The 21,806-nt window shown below is 44.3% G+C and overlaps 1 protein-coding gene across 8 annotated transcripts in view; it reads right to left on the reverse strand.

The window, feature by feature from the left end:
- Positions 1-366: 366 nt before the first annotated feature.
- Positions 367-21,806, reverse strand: part of SLC28A3 (solute carrier family 28 member 3) — an 88,311-nt gene continuing 66,871 nt past the window's right edge. For 3 of the 8 annotated variants that reach the window (XM_075931772.2, XM_006135882.5, XM_075931771.2), the window contains 4 exons: positions 14,830-14,911; positions 13,778-13,876; positions 8,024-8,147; positions 1,529-5,237 (listed from right to left, as the gene is read on the reverse strand). In XM_075931772.2, the coding sequence (XP_075787887.1) occupies positions 5,117-5,237; positions 8,024-8,147; positions 13,778-13,876; positions 14,830-14,911 (426 nt within the window). In that variant the 3' untranslated portion in view covers positions 1,529-5,116. Of the gene's footprint in view, positions 410-1,528; positions 5,238-8,023; positions 8,148-13,777; positions 13,877-14,829; positions 14,912-21,806 lie in introns of those variants that run through there. The other 5 variants (XM_089779249.1, XM_075931770.2, XR_012904719.2 and 2 more) reach the window with 5 other exon arrangements.

A 21,806-nucleotide genomic window follows, 5' to 3' on the forward strand; every position in this document is an offset into this window, starting at 1 on the left:
CCTCTCTATCACTATATTCCTTTAATTTAATGTACTGGAGGCCAAGAAGTTGATCTGTTTGCCCAGATGCAGGCAGAAGAATAGAAAACTCCTCTAGGAAGGGAAAATGCCAAAACAACCAGGATTGTAAAAAGATTACTTCCTCAAAAAGTGGGCTGTGCCCACGAAAGCTCATGACACCATCTACATGTTTTGCTAGTCTATAAAGTGCTACCTGACCATTTGTTGTTTTTTTCTGTAAAAGACTAACTTGGCTATCCTCTGAAGCTCTAAGTCATACAGGAGTTATTTTTGAAAGTGGGAACGGACTTACCACTTGTATACTTTCACTGGATCTTGCAAGCCCAGCTTGGAAATACAGTCACGGCAATGACAGCCATTTTAGAAGGCTGAACTGGGATGGATCATGCTAGGAAACGAGAGGCAGAGAGAGTCTGTGGGTCATATTAAACAGGATCCCTCTCTCATTAATAGGAAAAAAAGATTCTACGTCAGGGAAGTTTGGAAGATTACTTCTGGTCACAATTCCCATTGATACCTAGGAAAGCAATTTCAGGAATAGCTCTGATTTTGCTTTTCTGTATAGGTAATGTTTTTGATTTCCTGTTTATTAAAAGTACATTTCAGTAACTCTAAAATTACAAAAAATCACAAGTCAGGCTCCACTTAAAATCATGAGATTGACTAAAAGTTATGGGATAAAACATTTTGAGTTGTTTCCTTCCTTTTGGTTTCTGAGCCTTCAGGGTGATTTTGTTTCATGTTTTCAAACTTCCATCTGTAACCATGAGGGCTATAAACTTACCTCAAAATAAAAAAGCCCTTGAAATTCTCATGCAATATTCTGATTCTAGCAGCTTAGGCTTAAACACCGCCCCCAGCAAGTATATGAGCCTTCCTTGCAATAAAAAATAAAAGACAGCAGCACTGTATTTGCTGTTATTTTGAGTTGTGGGAGGGAGGGGGATAAAGTAGTAAACAGACAGCCTTTTATACACTCTTATGTCTCAGTTTTACAGAATTGACAATTTTCTTAAGGAACCTAGAATCAGAAGAGACTATGATAAATTCCAAGGGAAAAAAAAGCACTAACCTCAGTGGCCTAAGCTCTTGACACAGCTATATAAGGATAAAAATGTAACAAACCCATCAGGATTGCCAGAAACAGGTTCTCAGGTGTTTAGATGGAAAAGCAGAGTTTGTTATTTCTTACTTCGGTATACCAGTCCATTTGTTCTCAACTAACAATTCCCTTGGATTTTCATTTTAGCATTGAAGTAGTATCTTTGGCATTAAGATACTACTTAATCTTACTTTTGTGCTGTGGAGAAATATACTATTAGCTTTACAAAAGCTAAACCTCATGAAAATGTTTTCAGGCTCAAAAAACCTTGGTGTAACTGATCATCTGAAAAGAAGAAAGCTTAAATCATGACACGTGCGCTCTTTATTTAAAAAAAAATAAAAAAGTCTTGACATAGGCTAATCACATTGTCTCTAAATAACAAGTAAAAACCCCAGATCTCTAAAATATAGAATAGTTTTATTATGAAAATGCACAAAATATTTTGTTTGCTCTGTCAATTAAATCATAACACATTTTTATAAAATATATATAGCCAGATGACAAATAAAATGAGCCAGTTCTCCAAAAGAAGTATTTTTGTAATGCTGACAGTTTATTCTTTTTTTCATGGTTAATTCCAGTGTTCAAGACTCACAGATGTTCTCCCTAGGTTAGGGTATGTCTACACTACAAAGTTAGTTCAAAGTAACGGACGTTAGTTCGAACTAACTTTCATAGGCGCTACACTAGCGCTCCGTTAGTTCGAACTTAATTCGAACTAACGGAGCACTTAGTTCGAACTAGGTAAACCTCATTTTACGAGGATTAAGCCTAGTTCGAACTAGCTAGTTCGAACTAAGGGCTGTGTAGCCCTTTAGTTCGAACTAGTGGGAGGCTAGCCCTTCCCAGGTTCCCCCTGGTGACCTCTCTGGGCACAACCAGGAAAACTCTTCTCCTCTCCCCCAGCCCCGGGCCCTTAAAGGGGTAGACTCTGGCCAGACGGCACTGGAGTCAGACAGCCCTGCCAGCAGTCTCTGCCCCTGAGCCAGTGGCCCCACAATGAGCCAGGTAGCCAGTGGCAGTGAGCCGTCCCCTGCCCAGTCCCCGAGCACCCAGGGGCCAGCCAGGGGCTGTAGACGGCGCGCGGCCTCCTGGTCTAGTGCGGAGGTCATGGACCTCATTGAGGTTTGGGGGCAGGCCCCCAATGTCCATGATCTCCGCACTAGGAGGAGGAATGCGGCCGTCTATGGCCGCATAGCAGCCGCCATGGCCAGCAGGGGACATAGGCGCACCCAGGAGCAGGTGCGCATTAAGGTGAAACAGCTGCGGCAGGGGTACGCCAGGGCCACAAGGGGCGGTGCCGCTGCAGGGGCTGCCACCTGCCCCTACTTCGCTGCCCTCCACCAAGTCTTGGGGGGCAGGGCGGTCCGTGCCAGCCCGGGGGACATCGAGCCGGGACCAGAGGGCCCTGACCTGGGCGCACCGGAGGGGCCACTGCCAGCTGTTCCAGCAGGGTCGTCCAGGGAGACCGTACCGGGTAAGTAGTTTGAATTAAGTAGTTCGGGGGGGGGGGGGAGGTGGGAGGGAGACCAGAGAGTGCGCGCGTGGGCCATGCCTTCCACGGATCACGCAGACACCTGTGCACGTGCGAGCACGTGCCATGCCACCCTTGGGCAGGTGGCTCCAGCTGCGTGACACCCAGGGGCCATTGCCGAATAGGCACATGCTTGTGCAAAGAGACGTGACATGCTCCTGACCCCGGGGCAGGACCCAGCAGGATGATTTCTCTTCACATGTACCCTCTACATGGAGGCAGGGGACATCTCCCTTTCCCCCCGCTGCCCCGGCCACACTATACATGGCACAGGGACATGGGTGCGGTCTTGGGGCAGCTCCCAGTCCCGGGGAGAGCCAGACATCCTGACCATGGCCTCTGTACAAGCACAGAGGCTGTGACGGTGCAGGACATGGTCACCCTCACGTTGCGGAGTTGGGGAGGGGGCTGGGCATCATCCTCTGCGTCCCCAGGGAGAACTGACCCCTTCTCTTCTTTCTCTACAGCTGCACCAGCTGCTCGTGCAGGGCGCACCACCCCGCCCGGGACATGCTCCCGCACCCGCGGCCTGCTCCAGATTGCCAGCACGGAGCAGGAGTACCGGGACCAGCACCTGGGGGCCCTGCGAGCCGTGCACCGCACACTACAGGCCTGGATGAGGGAAGACCTGCAGGTCCGCCACAAGCTGCTGGCTGAGCTCCAAGGGCTGAGCACCAACCTGCAGCTCCTGCTGCAGAGCATGGTGCCCCGTGCTGGTCCTGCGCCTGCTGCCCCCCCAACTGCTGTCCCTCCTCCCACTCCTGCTCCCCCTCCCACCTCTCCCTCCTCAACCCCCACAACCTCTTCCTCAATGTCCACACCCCCCACCTCAACCTCCGCACCCTCCACCCCATCCCCCCGGGGACGCCGAGGCCTCCTCCCTCGCCGTGCTGGGAGGCGGTTGGCCCGGCGAGACTCCCACCCCTGATCCTTCAGTTTCCCCACCCCCTCCTTTCCCTTGGTTCCCCCTTTCAGCTCCCTCCTCCCAGTTTTCCCCCTCCCCTCCCCCTCCCTCTCTCTTCCCCTCTCCCACCTCCTTTTCCCATTTCCCCGAGTTTTGTTAAATAAACAGAGTTTCTATTTTTGAATACACGTGTCCTTTATTTTGTACATCAAGAAGAGGGGCTAGGGAAGGGTAAGTGGAAGGAGGTGAGGGAGGACTGGGGCACGAGCCCCCGATGGGGAGGACTGGGCTGGCTCTGTGGGCTTCTGGGGGTGGAAGCTCTCCTGCAGCCCCCAACTGCCCCCTCTCCCCAGATGGCAGCCTGCGGCAAGTGCAGCCGGGCTGATGGCCGAGTGGTGTGATGTGCCCAGTGTGGGTACTCCGGGCACTCCAAGCCAGGACTGCTTTGCAAGCGGGGCACCCCTGAGAACTGTCTGTCCGGGGTGGGGATCGGGTCCCTTTAAGCGCAGCCCTGGGCTAGCCTGAGGCAGCATCTCCACGCTCTAAGTCATCCTCTGATGCCCTGCCGGCATTGCTTCCGGCCATCCTTAACCCCGGTTCAGGGTCCACTCTGTGTGAACATGCTAGTTCGAATTAGCAAAACGCTAATTCGAACTAGTTTTTTAGTCTAGATCCGTTAGTTCGAATTAGCTTAGTTCGAACTAACTAATTCGAACTAAGTTAGTTCGAATTAACGTTGTAGTGTAGACGTACCCTATGTGCCTTACAACACAGAGACCTGATGCTGGTATCATTCACACAGAATTTACATCAACTTAACTCCACTGATTTCAATTGAGTTTTTCCTAATTTAGTCTATTGTGATACTAGAATCAGACCTCAGAACTGCAATAACAAAGGAAACAGTAGTAAAAATACAATGAATTTTGCCTGGGGCATCAGCTGATTTGGAAATTAATTCACAACTGGAGCTTTACCATTATTGGTATATAGTTACCATCCTTCCACATGCTACAGAGACAGCAAACAAAGTAATGCATCTTAGCACAATAAAAATCTTTAGGCTCAATATTATAAAAAAGGAGAAATGCCAATTGCAGTAGATAACCATTTTGAACACAATAGAAAATTATGAAGCAAAATTGAACAGCTACTAATACACTGGGCCTGGGTCTTCCCTCACAGCAGTGTTGCATTAGGCAAACTCTATCAAATTCAGCCAAATTACCTTGATTAATACTGGCCCAAGGGAGAGGGGAATCAGATTTAGCAAATATGCCCATGGTGGTAATTTTCACATTCACCTCAGGCTGATTTCATTACTGGAGAACTGATCTGCAGAAAGAGGAGCCTGGTTGTCTTTTTATTTACCAGAGAGTAATTCCACTCAAACCAAAGGAGTTGCACTGGTGTGAAAAGAAAAGAAGGCTCAAACTTCTGCACAGTCCTTAAGCAGAAAAAGATTTCTCCATTCTTAATTTGTTTCCATCTGTGCACCAAAGAGCTGAGGCCCTCTTCTAGTCTTTTGGCTATGACTAGTCCCAGTTCAAAATTATGAAGTAGTCCAACTGCAATTAAAAGTGGGAGATTCCAGTATTTGGCAACATCCTTTCAAGGAGCTTAAGATGTAGTTTTCTCCTAAAAAGTTTTCTTGAGAACTGTTTGCACTGGTGCTGGTGAAGGAGAAAAAAAGGAAGTCAGGTCTATTTTCACAATATACATATTTTGGTCAGGGGATTTAGAATGTTAAATTATTATACTTGAAACGGGACTTCAAATTGACATTTCTAAACCCTTGCAATGCTAAAAAGACCATACATCTTGATTTTATTGGCGCCAGGGGCAGTTCTGGTTTTCCATATGAAATCCCTGTGCCCAGGAAATTCCAGGACACCTGAAAACACTCCACTGTTCCATTCCTTCAATTAAATCTGCACACTGTCTATTCAATTTCACTTTACTGAGTACAACATCTATTCACTGTTCTATGATAAACTTGCTCAGAACACTAAGGTACAGGACAAAGTCCTTCACCCCAAAGTAATATAAATTCAGTCATAAGAAGCTGGTGGTAATGGCACTAACATACTATTTAAAAAAGCACTACCCTGTACTTCTGGCTATGAGTTTCTGTAAACATAAAAATATCATCATAAAAGCATACGGCTTTTGATTTTGAAAATACGGATATCATTCTCATTGAGTATGCAATATTGAAAGCTACTTCTCGTATAAAGTCATCCAAGTGAGAAACAGACTTAAAATCTTAAAATCACAACAAAATAGAAAATTAATGTTAGGACTTTGACTAGAAAGAAAGAAATTTCAGGAGGAAGTTTAAAGTCGCTATAGATCCTGCCGAATGCTCAGCAAGATCACATTTCCAGACTCTCACATTCAGGGACAAGAATGCATAGCAGAGGCTGAGACAGAGGGACAGAGCATTCCATGATGTAAATTGTCATAGCTCCGTTGAAGTCAGTGGAGTTAATACAATTTACATTAGCTGAGGATCTGTGTCAGAGAACACAATATAGCAGTCTCTGTGTTGTATTTAATGTATTATTTTGTTAATTTTTGTATATATTTGGCTTTTTGTACATTTGTATAACTTTTTATAAAAGATTTGGAGAAGTGGGTTCTATGTGTGGCCCAAGAGATATTTTGTTTACAATTACTCACATGCAGGGTTGTCAGATTTCACTAGTTTCCATCTACACCATTTTTTTCCTACTGGTATTACTAAAGTGACATGCATGTGAAGTAAGGGCACGTGAAGTGAAGTGTGTGCTGGTTGCACACAACATTGTGAGAGATGTGTGTGCCCTCTGCATCCAATCAAAGTGCTGCTACAGTTCAATCAGCATGCCCCCACAAATTCTAGTGCACAAGCTCAGTTAGCAAACCTGCCCTATCTCAGGAGAACATTTTGCTTACGACAATCTTGAGGCCTAGTGAGATGAATGAGGGCCACTCTTGTGGCTAGATTGCCCATCATTGAGTTAGAGGGACAAGGTAAATAAAGACTTGAAATAAATAAGGACTATATTAAGCCAAGATTACAGAAGTGTTTCTATGATTTATCCATCACTGTAATTATAGAAGGGCTACACCCTCCTCCCCCAGAGAAACCTGGAATGGACAAAAAAGGAGGACAGAAAATTCCATAAGAGCAAGAAGAACAAGAAAAATCAGATCCTTGATTCATAAGAGATAATAGATTTATTGTCGAAGTGAAAGGAAGGCATATTAGAGTGAACAAAATATGTGCCTGCTATAACTCAGAAAACATAGACCTTTGTTACCTCACATCACAATCTAAACTTGGTTCTAATATACTTCTTATTAATCTAGTATATTTATTTACTTTGTCCCCTAAATCTTTTATGGAAAATTATAAAATATACAGATTTAACTCAGGACTTGTTTTGGTTCAAAAGTATATAATATTTTCTAAATAAAACATATTATTTGTTTAATCAGATGCACAGATCACTGTAGGAAAAGGTCCTGGTTTATCTCAGATATGTGGTTATGGTCACATAGGTATATCTACACAGCAAAGTTATTTCAGGATACCACAGGTATCCTGAAATAGCTAACCCGCGTCTTTTGAATGCATCCGCTATTTCAAAATATAGTGTATATGTTATTTTGCCATCCCTGTAAACCTCATTCTGCAAGGAGTAAGAGATGGCTTGAAATAGCACTTTATTTCTGAATTTGGCACTGTGTAGAAATAGACTTGAAATAAGCTCAAAATAAGCTACGCATAATACATTATGTATCTTATTTTGAGTTTCGGGTGCTGTGTAGACATACCTATACTGTGGTTGGCTAAATACATAATGTTTTATTAGCTTTAGCGATGACCCCAACCATAACCTGGGATCCAGCAATACTCAGACTTTGGGAATGTTTTCTTCTGGGTCAGAACAATGATTCAAATGAGAGTTCCAGATCTAAAAATCACTTAAATGTCAGGGAGTTTCACATTTTGTACTGAACTTCTGAGCTGTCCCATCTCTATTTGATATCTGATAAAGAGGAAATGCACAACTAACAACCAACCAACCAACCAACCAAGGTTAAAATAATAATTTTTGAGGTGTGCAAAGTCACCTGCAGTCAGTGTCTGAAGATAAACCCAGATATCCAAAATAAAATCAGGCTGCTTGATGTTCAGAAGCAAAGCTAAAGAGCTCAAGTGAATGAACAAATTCCATATGCTTTGGTTGGTAACTCTTACATTACATATTTTTGTGGCATCATATACATTGTTCTTGTTATTTACAATGGAAAATGTTATTTTGGCTCCAAAGCAATGTCTGTGGATGTGGATACTTTTTCCATGTGCCTTTATTTACCATGTTTTCCTAGAAAATACTGCTTTGAAAATACATCAGCCCTGGAGAAAATGTGATTTCACAAAATGACAGAATGAAGCACTCCTAAGTACCTGTTAAAGAGATCTTGGCAGCATCCAACAACTTTTGTGGTGTTTCTTGGCAAATTTGTTGCATTGAAGGCATCTTGTAATAAAATATGGCATGGAACCTCCACAACTGTTACAGACAATATTCCTGAAATTGAATACAGTGGTGTCAGTTTCCTTAAATAATATTAAAAAAAAGATGTGTTCTTACCTCACGTTAGCTAACATGGTAACTAACATGAGGTAAAATGCAGGAATTAGCAGTCTCAAGGGGTAGATGTGTTAGTCTGTCTCTTCAAAAACAACAAGGAGTCCTGTGGCACCTTAGGTTAGTCTGTTAGTCTCTAAGGTGTCACAGGACTCCTAATTTTTTTGCAGCAATTAACAGGTCAAGGTGAAGGTTAACTCTCATAAAACTACAAATTGCATTGTCTTCATTAGATTTTTTTTTACCTCATGTTAGTTACCATATGTTCTTTAATACAAGATAAAAATATCATTTTTTTCCTGTGTACAGGGGCCTCAGATATCACATTAAACTCAAGAGAAGAGTGATGTACAGTTTCTCCCAATCATCTCATATGACACAAAGTACTGCTGAGACAGGAGAGGCCAGATTCTTGGTAAAGCTCATTGATTTCATACACACATCAAATCCATTGTTCCGAAATAACCAATACTGAAATAACCTCTCTCTTCAAAATTAGCGGACAGTGATCTGCCCTCCTCATGCTTCTTGCTAGGGACTGATTGATGAAATTTTTCAAACAAGTTCTTATATATTGGTTGACATTTCAACCAGCCAACCTTTTTAGAGATGGTGATTTTAGGCCTATATGGGTATATCTGCACTTGAACTAGGGATGTGATTCCTAGCTTTCATAAGCATTTTCATGCTAGCTCCCACTGAGCTAATGCAGTATAAACAATAGTGTAGCTGGGGGCAGCATGGGCAGTGGTGAGTAGTGGCAGGGGCTAGCCATGCAGAGTACAGACCTTTCTGACCCACACTGGTACAAACTCAGCACAGCTAGGTCATGCCATTGCTCTCTGCTGCCTGTGCGACCACTGCTATGCTGTTGTTTTTAGTGCACTAGTTCAATGAGAGCTAGTGCAAGTACATCTACATGAACTGTGAATCATATCCCCCTCTCCAAGTGCAGACATAGCCTCAGAGGACTATGCATTTATTTCAGAATAACAACTCTCAAAATAACTATTTCAAAATAGCACATCCACACTACAGGGAAGCCTCAAAATTAGTCTGAGGTAGGCTCCCCTAATGTGGATGCACTACCTCAAATCAGAGGCCCAGGAAGCACTGGGGAGTAATTACTTTGAAAGGCCCTGGGGAGGAGCTATTTCAAAATAGCAGCAGTGGGGTGTCCACACTACTACTATTTCAAAATAGTAATTTTGAAATAAGTGTTATTCCTCACGAAATTAGAGTTTATTATTCCAGAATAAGAAGCCCGTTAGTTTGAAATAATTTTGAAATAGTGGGCTTGCTGTGTAGATGCTCACCTTGTTATTTTGAAATAACAGAAGTTATTTCAAAATCACTCTGTAGTATAGATGTGCCCTGAGAGACAAATGTGACTGGAGTCTGAGCATGACAGTCAGTGGCCAATGGATTCATAGGGAGCTTGAGCTTAAGGGTGAAATAGTTGAAGGCGTCTAAGTGGCTTAGGAACCTAACTGGACATAGGTTCGTAAGGGTCACGTTTTCAAAAGTATTTAAGTGCCTAATTGCAATGGGAGTTAGGTGGTTAATTGCTGAGGCAATTTTGAAAGCCCATGGGGTTCACAAGGACATGAGATTCAACAAGGACAAGTGCAGAGTCCTGCACTTGGGACGGAAGAATCCAAAGCATTGTTACAGGCTGGGGACGGACCGGCTAGGTAGCAGTTCAGCTGAAAAGAATCTGGGTAATACAGTGGATGAGAAGCTGGATATGAGTCAACTCAGTACTCTTGTAGCCAAGAACGCTAATGGCATATTAGGTGCATTAGGAGGAGCACTGCCAGCAGATCTAGAAAAGTGATTATTTCCTTTTGTTCAGCACTAGTGAGGCCACATCTGGAATATTGTGTCCAATTCTGGGCCCTCACTACAAAAAGAATGTGGATTCATTGGAGAGGGTCCAGTGGAGTACAACCAAAATGATTAGGGGGCTGGAGCACTTGACCTAGGAGGAGAGGCTGAGGGATTTGGACTTATTTAGTCTGCAGAAGAAAAGAGAGAGGGGGGGATTTGATAGGAGCCTTCAACTTCCTGAAAGGAGGTTCCAAAGAGGATGGAGAGAGGTTGTTCTCAGTAGAGATGGATGGCAGAACAAGGAGAAATGGTCTCAAGTTACAATGGGGGAGGTCTAGGTTGGATATTAGGAAAAATTATTTCACTAGGAGGATGGTGTAGTACTGGAATGGGTTACTTAGGGAGGTGGTGGAATCTCCATACCAACAGGTTTTTAAGTCTCGGCATGACAAAGCCCTGGCTGGGATGATTTTGTTGGGATTGGTCCTGCTTTGGGCAGTGGGCTGGACTCAGCCTCCTGAGGTCTCTTCCAGCCCCATGATTCTATGATTCTAAGTGACTATCTGCATCTTTAGAACCAAAATTAAGACACTTGTGAACATGGGACTTAGAAAATTAAGTACTCCTGAAATTTTACCCTAAATCTCCTCTCATACTGGTTTCATGTCAGTGTGACTTCATTGATTAATATGGAGTCACTCCCAAGTTATATCAGCATAAATATGCAGAGAATCAGGCCCATTATTTTGGTAGCTTTGGGCATAATTTTTAAAGTTTTGCTAAGCATTTTCCAAAATATAAAATACACAGGTATAAAATGGCATGAGGAGAACCAAGTTCATTAACCCCTATGTGGTGGTAGGACTTTGTTTCTTATCTATATATTCTCAGAAAATGGGTTACCAGAATGTACTTGGATCTCAAATAATTTGTTCTAGGCATAAGAAAAGCATTAACTGTGGCAAAAGTGGGTAGAATACTATTTTCTTACTACAATAGATTTTAGTGTGTATAGAAGATTTGCCTATGGATGTTCTGAGTTCTTAGTTATCCGGGACCTTCAGATTACATTATTTCCTAAGATTTTCTTATGCTTCAGATTTTCCATGCAAGGTAAAGCTGTAATTTGTCAAATTCAAGACAGCTGTGAAACTCATGTTGTGTCAAGGGTACTAATTTCATAGCTTTCAAAAAAATGGAAAGAGCTACATAGGTCCATAGTGAGAAAAAATGATATCCTTAAAAAGTGGTCTTTCCAGGTTTGGGACTCAATCTTGCTGTGCTATTTATCATTATGCACCAAGATCCTGTCGAAACCAGGGGTTCCCAAACTTTTTGACATGGGGACCAGTAAATCCATTCACGAGCTTTCGGTGGACCGGTAACATTCATTTACATGTTTGCATATTCATTAAGTAAATTATGAATATGAAAATACAGTGTTTTTGGTCCTCCCAAAGCCCCCAGAGCCAGCTTTAGCAAAGCTTTTGATACGGCCACCCACAATATTCTTACCAGCAAGTTAAGGGAATATGAATTGGAAAATGGACTGTAATCCAATAAAACCCTGCACCACCACATCGGCTGCGACTACACTGGCCCCTTTTCCGAAAGGGGCATGCTAATTTTAAACTTCGTAATAGGGAAATCTACGGGGGATTTAAATACCCCCCCGCGGGATTTAAATAAAGATGTCCGCCGCTTTTTTCCGGCTTGTAGAAAAGCTGGAAAAGAGCGTCTAGACTGGCCCGATCCTCCGGAATAAAGCCCTATTCCGGAGGATCTCTTATTCCTATTCTGAAGTAGGAATAAGAGATCCTCCGGAATAGGGCTTTATTCCGGAGGATCGGGCCAGTCTAGATGCTCTTTTCCGGCTTTTCTACAAGCCGGAAAAAAGCGGCGGACATCTTTATTTAAATCCCGCGGGGGGTATTTAAATCCCCCGCGGATTTCCCTATTACGAAGTTTAAAATTAGCATGCCCCTTTCGGAAAAGGGGCCAGTGTAGACGTAGCCAACATGTATTGAAAAGTGGCTCATTTATTTTCAGAAAGCTGACACCATCTTTCTCATATTCTCATTCCGGATGGTGAATGCACCAGGTTCTCTCCATTCTGACACATTGTAGTGCCTTTAAACCTCACTGTCAGCAGTGGAGATATTTAAAAGGCACTGCTTTTAAATTTTTATTTAGGATCTGCATGCGCCCTGAACTGTCCTGCTCCCGGCTGGCCGATTCTTCCCCCCCGCCAGCTGATTCTCTCCTGATCTCTCCTGGCAAGCCCTGCTGGCCCTGCGAGCTGGTTCCCCGCCCCCACGATCTCCTCTGGCCCAGTCCCACTGCTTCCGTCGTCCCCCCCTCCCCCGCCAGCTCTGCTTCTGCCGGCCAGTTCCCCAGCCAGCCCCACAGTCTCCCACAGCCAGCTTCACTGCCCCAGTGAGCCGGTTCCCACCCCCGCGATCTCCCCTGGCCAGGCCCTGCTTCCACCGGCTGATTCCCCTCCCTATCTCCCCTGGGCACCTCCATTGCCTGCGGCCCATATCCAACCCCTCCTCCCCCCTCCAGAGCCAGCAATAAGAGCTCACCTGGTAACCCTCACTATGCCTCTGCTGGGAGCCTGAAACATACGGCTGCATCCGCCCAGCCCGGCTGAGGGCTTGGGGAACCCAGCACTGCAAGGACAGTCTGGGAACCCGGAACACCCTGGCAGCCACGCTGAGGCCAGGTATTTTTTTCCCAGGGCCCGATATCAGGCCATGGCCCATAGTTTGGGAAATGCTGGTCTAAACTAAAGAAGCATAAATTCTTTGACTTTGATTATGACAGTTCTGGAAATCACATGAAAACTACAAGAGGGTTAGTTAAATAGAAAGGAAAGTGCAAGAGGAATAGTTAGGTAGAGGTAAAACTATTGCACAATGTAATCATAGCTGATTTTTCTGGAAATCTCACTAACTGGCTAATGAATTAACCCCTTCAGTGATATGATTCCTAACGTAAACATCGCCCTGTTTTCAATTGCTCTCTGAGTCAATTTTTTTGACCCTCATGACTTAACATGTGATTTTTTTTTTACCCATATTTTGATAGGATTTTGAAAATAAAGGGCTAGTTTTGGATCTCAATTATACTGGAGTAACTGCATTCAGGGCGGGATTAAGACCTTTAGAGGCCATAAGCACTGAAAAGATTATGGTGCCCCCCCCATATGTAATTCTAAATAAAAATAACACTATACCGTAAAATCTCTTTTTTTTTTTGGTGCCCCTTCTTTGCTGGTGCCCTAAGCACGTGCTTAGTCTGCCTATTGGGTAATCCAGCCCTGACTGCTATAACTTCTGATTTATCCCACTCTGAGAATGGAATCGGGCCCATTAAAAAGAAAAGTATTCTATTTCCCTCACTCCTCCTCTCGTACTTCTTCTTTCTAGTTCTATATTAAACTAGGATAGAAGTATGGAGGAGGTCCTATAACTCATCTGTAACTAGTAATTATCATTTCTTTTAGATATATTAGTAATTATAGGCCAACTAACAATTTTTAAGATTGATAAATTAGATGTAAAAAACCCCCCAAAATAACTAGGCAGTCTTTTTATATGCCAAATTCCAGGAGCTCTTCCTCACTAACAATTTTTAACTCTTTCAAAGCCAGGAATACTTATAGGTAGATAGTTATAGAATTAGTGTACTAACATACTGACACCTCGTGGTCCTTCAGTGATATTACAAATTTATACCTGCAATGCAAGCTGTCATGAAGCAGGCGACAGTACCAGCAACCATCGCTCTAAAGGCACTATCAGCAATGTCCCTTTTTTTGGAAGGAGCCATAGATGCTGGGAAGAAAATTGGAAAAATCAGAAAAAAAGATGAAATTCATAGCAAGCATATCCTCTTGAAAAGCAAATTGCAAGTTACAGTACTGACCAATCAGAGCAAGTAAAATAAATCTGGTATTCTCAGTGGGGTATGCAAATGCAGAATATGCAGTGGTTTTCTTTCTACTTAAAAGTGAACTGCAAATACAAAATGTAATTTCCATTTACCTGAACAATATGTGCTGAATACCCCACTGAAACTGGTTGATAGGTACCAACTACTGTCAAACCACTTTTTTTCCTTCTATCAACTGTCACACCCACTGATCTCTGCTTATCTATGTTGCCCCAGCACACACCGTTCCCGGAGAGCAGAGCTGTCACAGAACCCCAATGCAGACAGGAGACAGCTTATATGGGATCAGGTAAGAATATTTTTCAAAGTTCATTTTCAATTGTTTGATTATCCTGAAGAACGGGAAAGTTGGACATTGTTTATAAACTGATTTGCTTATGTGGCATTCTAACAGAAAGCAAGCCAATATTTTCCAAAATATCAGCCGGAATACAACAAACCTAATGAAATGATTTATTCTGAACAAAGCCAGAGGGCTGCTCTGTAGCACTGGCTGTCGATGGCCATGAAGGTAGGGCACAATAGCAGAGGACTGCCAGGGTGTACGAATGCCCTGACTACAATTCCAACCACAGTGGAGTGGAGCATAGGGATTTCCCCTGCAGATTTTAACCACACAAGAATCCCACTAAAGGGGAAGTTCTTCAGTGACTGATTCATTGAGGTTAAGGGTAGTTTTACATAGCGGAGTGAGGCAAAAGCTGTCCCAATGCAGCCAAGAAGCAGGGCTTTAGTGATGTACTGAAGTTAATCAAGAATGTATCCCACAGAGCACACTTTTTTGGATTATACTTGCAAAAAAACTGTCAAAATGAGAAATACATATTGGTCTTACTCAGTCCTCCTATCACCATTCCCAGAGAACCAAAATTTGCAAATCCACAGAGGGCGTAGGTGGCAATGGTTTCAGAATGGATCTAAAACCAAAAAACATACACCACAGACAGAAAATTAATTATTCAGTTGTTGGAAAGTTTGCAGATGATTCAAAATTACTCATGATAGTTAAGTCCAAAGTGAAGAGCTTTAACGGGATCTCACAAAACTGGGTAACTGGGAAACAAAATGGCAGATGAAATTCAGTATTGATAAATGCAAAGTAATGCAGAAAACATAATCTTAACCATACATACAAAATGCACTGGTCAGATTGGCTGGTAGCACTTAAAGAGATCTTGGAGTCACTGTGGATAATGCTCTGAAAACATTTGCACAATGCGGAGTTGCAGTCAAACAAGTTAGCAGAATGTTAGGACCATTAGGAAAGACAGAAAGTTTCATATTGACACTATATAAAACAATGGTACGCCCATACCTTGATTATTACCTGCTGTTCTGGTTGCCCCATCTCAAAAATATACATATTAGAACTTCAGAAGTTCTGGAGAAGGACAGCAAAATGATTAGAGAATTGGAAATGCTTCCATATGAGGAGAGATTAAAACTACTGGGATTTTCAGCTTGGCAAAGTGGTGACTAAGGAGGAATATGATAGAAACCTATAAAATCATGAATTGTGTGGAGAAAGTGTCTAAAGAGGTGTTATTTACCCCTTCACATGACACAAGAACCAAGGGTCACCCGATGAAATTAGCAGGCAACAGGTTTAAATCAAGCAAAATAAAGTACTTCACACAATGCACAGTCAACCTGTGGAGCTCATTGCCAAGGGATGTTGTGAAGGCCAGTGTATAACGGGATTAAAAAAATGAGTTAAGTTTAATAATTTTTGTTGTTCTTTTCCGTCCTTCTCCAATTTATCCCCATCTTTCCTGAAATGTGGTGCCCAAAACTGGACACAGTCCTCTTGTTGAGGTCTAATCAGTGCAGAGTAGAGCAGAAAAATTACTCCTTGTGTTTTGCTTACAACACTTCTGTTAATACATCCCAGAATGAGGTTTGCTTTTTTTGCAACAGTGTCACACTATGGACTCAAATTTAGCTTGTGGTCCACTATGACCCATAGACCCCTTTCTGCGGTACTCCTTCCTAGACGGTCATTTCCCATTCTGTATGTGTGTAATCGATTGTTTCCAGAACATTTCTTCAGTTTGTCCTGATCATTTTTAATGATAATCCTATCTTCCAAAGCATTTGCAAGCTTTGTATCACCCACAAACTTTATAAACATGCTTTCTATGCCATAATCAAAATTGTTCATGAAAATATTGAATGCAACTGGTTTAAAAATTGATCCCTGTGAAACTCCACTTGTTATACCCTTCCAGCATGACTGTGAATCATTGATGACTACTCTTTGGCAATGGTTATCCAGCCAGTTATGCACTCTCCTTACAGTAGCCCCATCTAGGTTATATTTCCCTAGTTTGTTAATGAGAAGGTCATGTGAGACTGTATCAAATGCTTTACTAAACTCTAAGTATACTACATCTATCACTTCTCGCTAATCCTCAAGGTTTGTTATCCCATGAAAGAAAGCTATAAGTTTGGGATGACATCATCTGTTCTTTAAAAATCTATTCTGTTATCTTATTATCTTCTAGATATTGGCAAATGGATTCCTTAATTATTTGCTCCATTATCTTTTCTGGCACAGAAGTTATGCTGACTGGTCTGCAGTTTCCTGGGTTGTCCCTATTTCCCTTTTTATATATGAGCACTTTACTTGCCTTTTTCCAGTCTTCTGAAATCTCTGCTGTCTTCCATGACTTTTCAAAGATGATAGCTAGTGCTTCAGATACCTCCTCAATAATTCTCTTGAGTATTCTAGGATGTACTTCATCAGGCCCTGGTGACTTGAAGACATCTAACTTTTCTAAGTAATTTTAACTTGTTCTTTTCCTATTTTAACTTTGCTATTCCTTTATTGAGTAATGGTCCTACTCTGTCCTTGGTCTTTCTCTTGCTTCCAATATATTAGTAAAATGTTTTCTTGTTACCCTTTACACTTCTAGCTAGTTTGAGCTCATTTTGTGCCTTCACCATTGTAAGTTTGACCCTACATAATTGTGTTATTTGTTTATAGTCATCCTTTGTAATTCTACCTACTTTCCACTTTTTGTAGGACTCCTTTTTGATTTTTAAATCATTCAAGATCACTTGGTTAAGACAGAGTGGTCTCTTGCCATACTTCCTATCTATTCTCTGAAGTGGAATAGTTTGCTCTTGCAGCCTTTAATACTGTCTCTTAAAAACTGCTGACTGTCTTCCATTGTTTTTCCTCTTAGTCTTGTTTCTCATGAGACCCTTAGGCTGTGTCTAGACTACAAAGTTCTATCGGAAAAAGATATGCAAATTGCAAACCACAATTTGTGTATCTTTTTCCGCTTTTCTACTGAAAGAGTCTTTCCTGACAATTGGCTCATCTACACTAGGCCAAATGTCAGAAAAAAGCCTCTTTCAGAACATCCCCTCTTCCTCAGGGAATGAGGTTTACAGGGATGCTGAAGAAACATGTCTGCTTTTCCAAATTTTTTTTAGGAAAAACAGACACATTCCTTGGACACAGTAGAGCTTTTACGGGATACCAGAGATATCCCAGAAAAACTCTGTAGTCTAGACAAACCCTTACCTACAGCTCCCTGAGTTTGCTAATGTCTGCCTTCTTGAAATCCATTGTTTTTATTTTGCTGCTCTCCCCCTACTTTTCCTTAGAATCATGATCACTTTCACCCAAGTTGCCTTCCACTTTCAAATTCTCAACCAGTTCCTCCCTATTTGTGCATCAATGGTTATAGCCATAATGGCAGGGATGTAGCCTCATGACTGTGAGTGTCTCTAAGTGTCTGACAGCAGCAGCTGGGATTGGACAATAGAGGATAGATCACTCAATGATTGACCTATTGCAGGGGTGTCCAAACTTTTTTCAAAGAGGGCCAGATTTGAAGAAGTGAACATGCGTGAGGGCCGTCCCCGCACTCTCAGCCCCAAGGCGGAGGGCCCGCAGGGTCGGAGGCGGGCGGAGAGCGCAGGGCACGCCGGCCTCATGGCGGCCCGGGAGCAGGGCGAACCCGCAGCCAAGCGGGGGAGCAGGGCTGCGGACGTGCCCTACAGAGTAGGCTCTAGGACCGCGGAGGCCATGGGCAGCGGCAGCACGGCTGGAAGCGGCGCGCTGGACGTGCCAGTTCAAAAGAGTGCCGGGGAGCCAGGAGAGGGGGAGGAAGCGGGGGCCGTATTAAATCGGAACACGGGCCGCAATTGGCCCGCGGGCCGGACTTTGGACATGCCTGACCTATTGTATTAATTCACTCTGAAGCATTTGGCATTGGCACTGTCAAAGACAGGATGCTGGGCTAGTTGGACCATTGGTCTGACAAAATATGGCCAGTTTTATGTCCTTAAAGTAATTCAGAGATGTGGATTATGGGCTTTACCTGTCCACTGCTGACTCTCATCACAAGTATTTGATGAAAAATGCACCTTGGTCTAGAGAGGATGAAAGATAAGACTGAGAGTGAGGAATCCTGAATTTTCTCAGTCCTCCTCTGCCAGTGACTCAGTCTATGGGCAAAATACTTAATTCTTTCTCACTCTGTGGCTACGTCTACACTGGCCCCTTTTTCGAAAGGGGAATGCTAATTTTAAATTTCGGAATAGGGAAATCGCGGGGGATTTAAATATCCCCCGCGGGATTTAAATAAAGATGTCCGCCGCTTTTTTCCGGCTTGGGGAAAAGCCGGAAAAAAAGCGTCTAGACTAGCCCGATCCTCTGGAATAAAGCTCTTATTCCTACTTTGAGGGGGTAATTGGGGGGCTGCAGGAGAGCTTCCACCCCCAGAAGCCCGCAGAGCCAGCCCAGTCCTCCCCATCGGGGGCGCGTACCCCATTCCTCCCTCACCTCCTTCCACTTACCCTTCCCTAGCCCCTCTTCTTGATGTACAAAATAAAGGACAATTGTGTTCAAAAATGGAATCTGTCTTCATTGAACAAAACTGGGGGAGACTGGGAAAAGGAGGTGGGAGAGGGGAAGAGAGAGGCTGGGAGAGGGGAGGGCAACTAAAATGATCAGGGGTTGGGAACAGGTCCCATATGAAGAGAAGCTAAAGAGACTGGGACTTCTCAGCTTAGAAAAGAGGAGACGGAGGGGGAACAGGATAGAGGTCTCTAAAAACAGGAGTTGGGTGGAGAGGGTGCATACAGAAAAGTTCTTCATTAGTTCTCATAAAGAAGGACTAGAGGACATCAAAGGAAAGGAATGGGTAGCAGGCTTCAAACTAGTAACAGAAAGTTGTTCTTCACGAAGCAAAGAGTCAACCTGTGGAACTCCTTGCTGCAGGAGGCTGTGAAGGCTAGAACTGGAACAGAGTGTAAAGGGACGTGAGATCAAGTCATGGAGGTTGGGTCCATGGAGTGCTATTAGCCAGGGGGTAGGAGTGGTGTCCCTGCCCAAGGTTTGTGGAAGGCTGGAGAGGGATGGCACGAGACAAATGGCTTGGTCACTGTCTTCGGTCCATCCCCTCCAGGGTCCCTAGGGTTGGCCGCTGTCAGCAGACAGGCTACTGGGCTAGATGGACCTTTGGTCTGACCCAGGACGGCCATTGTAAGCTCAGGGCTCAGGGTCGGGGGTCTCAGTGGACCACCTTGATTTTCATGCACACCTGCTCCTGGGTGGCCAGGCTGGCAGCTCTCCTGCCCTAGACGGCCACTTTCCTGTGCCTAGTGCGGAGGTCTTGGACAAGGTCCTCGATGTCCTCACTAGCCCAGGAGGGTGCCCGCCTCTTGCGGTCCTGGGCAAGCTCCCGGGAGCCGCCAGCCTGGTCCCGGGAAGAGGGGGAGGGCTGGGGGGCATCGGGTGGGTGGCTCGATCCGTGCCAGGTGCAGGGTCTGCTGGCTGGGTGCTGGCAGGCTTGCACCTGGCATGGGCACCGTAGCCAGCCCGTGCCCCTTTAAGGAGTCCGGGGCCGGTAGGGGGGCAGACGAGTTTCCCTGGTGTTGGCCAGAGTGGCCACCAGGGAAACCTGGGGAGGGCTAGCCTCCCACTAGTTCGAATTAAGGGGCTACACACCCCTTAATTCGAACTAGCTAGTTCGAACTAGGCTTAATCCTCGTAAAATGAGGTTTTCCTAGTTTGAACGAAGCGCTCCGCTAGTTCAAATTAAATTCGAACTAGCGGAGCGCTAGTGTAGCGCCTATTAAAGTTAATTCGAACTAACGTCCATTAGTTCGAACTAACTTTGTAGTGTAGACATACCCTTAGGGACTTAGGATACAGGAGGGGCTCAGGGATGGGGGCAAGTGATTGGTGTGTGAAGTCTGGGCCAGACCCCACACCCCAATCCTGAGCCCCAGCCCTGACCCCACTCTAACACCTCAACACCCACCAAGACCCTGCACCTCACTCCAACCTCCTGTCCTGAGCCCCCTCCCACACTCCAAGCCCTTGGCCCCAGCCTGGAGCTCTCTTCTGTACCCCAAACACCTCATCCCCACCCCAGAACCCGCATTCCCCATGGGAGCACCACCCTCCTGCCTCAACCCACTGCCCTCTGAACCCATCATTTTTGCCCCACTCTGTTGCCTAGCCCCCCCATCTAATATTTCCAGACTCCCAGAAGATTTAATCCAGATCTGCTCACCCTCCCAAGCAATTTTACGATCATCACCTAGTATCCACTACTATTTGTACCCTGTAACTTCTCGCATTCACTGCACTACATGTGAAGTGTTCATGATATAACTATGGCATACAGTATGGGAAGTTAGATTTGTTCACACGCTATTTTTCTTTGCTGTGAATTTCAGTATTTCTGTCATTTTTCATAATAATTATATAGATTAACAGGAGTTGTCTGGATTGGGATTGAAAATCTCAAAGGGTTTTGATTATCCAAACTGGTTTAGTGCTCCTGCACTGGCTAGAAATGTCCCTCCTTTGGAAACATTCCCACTGCGGCCAGACAAGTGAATGCTTCCTTCAAGGGAAAGGAGTACATTTAAACTGTTAGTGGGGCTCCACAAGAATCCTAGGGGCAGAGTCGGGATCAGTACACCCCCTGGCTGCCCTTGTCCATATCTGCTCCCCAGCCACTGCCATCTATTTTGCGGCAACACATGTTCTCCATCAGGCTCAGAGCAGAGAGAAGTTTGTTCCCTTTCCACTTCCAGAGGCTCACAACCTCTTTCCTCAATGGACTTTCCAGTGACAAGAGCTACTTGCAGGGTATATGATAGCTTCCCTGTGGTCCAGCTAGGCGACAGCCCTTGAAAAAGCCTAGTTGAAGAAGTCTAGTTGAAAGGTAGGGGAAAGCAGGGAACATGGAAGTGGAAAGCTTTGCCTCCTGCATCCCATTCTGCTTTAATAGCTTTTTAAGCCCACATTGAAGTCTGCTGAGTGCTCTCATAGGTTTCCTGTTCATTAGCAGCTCCTTTGTTCCTGCTCCTGTTTTCTGAGAATCAATTTGTAGAGATTTGCAGTCATGCGGCACATATGCAGGAAAACGTTTGTCATGTACTCACTCTATTTGCTTTCCCTAGAAACGGCTTTGTTTCTTGTGATTTCTCTGCCTTCAGTTGTACTCTCCTAGCTTTTCAAAAACAGGAAGGCTTGTTGTTATAGGCTGTGGGGGGTGGAATCCAGCCAGGTGCTTTCTCTCTGAGCACCTATCTGTATCTAGATCAGGGATGGGGAACCTATTCTATGTCAGAGGCCATTGACCTTCAGAAAAAAATCAATGGCAGACCATACCCGTTCAACTCACCTGCCTGGGGTGGGGGAGGACAGAGGTTCAAGGCTTCCCCATGCAGCTGAATGAGCTGGCACTTGCAGCTGCAGCCCTGTGGATGAGAAGCCCCAAGCCTCAGTACCCCTCCCCAAGCAGGTGAATTGAATGTGTGTGACCCATAGGCCAGATG

This window comes from Pelodiscus sinensis, chromosome 6 (genome assembly GCF_052426305.1).
Source record: "Pelodiscus sinensis isolate ZL-2025 chromosome 6, ASM5242630v1, whole genome shotgun sequence".
NCBI classification, from domain to species: Eukaryota; Metazoa; Chordata; order Testudines; family Trionychidae; genus Pelodiscus; species Pelodiscus sinensis.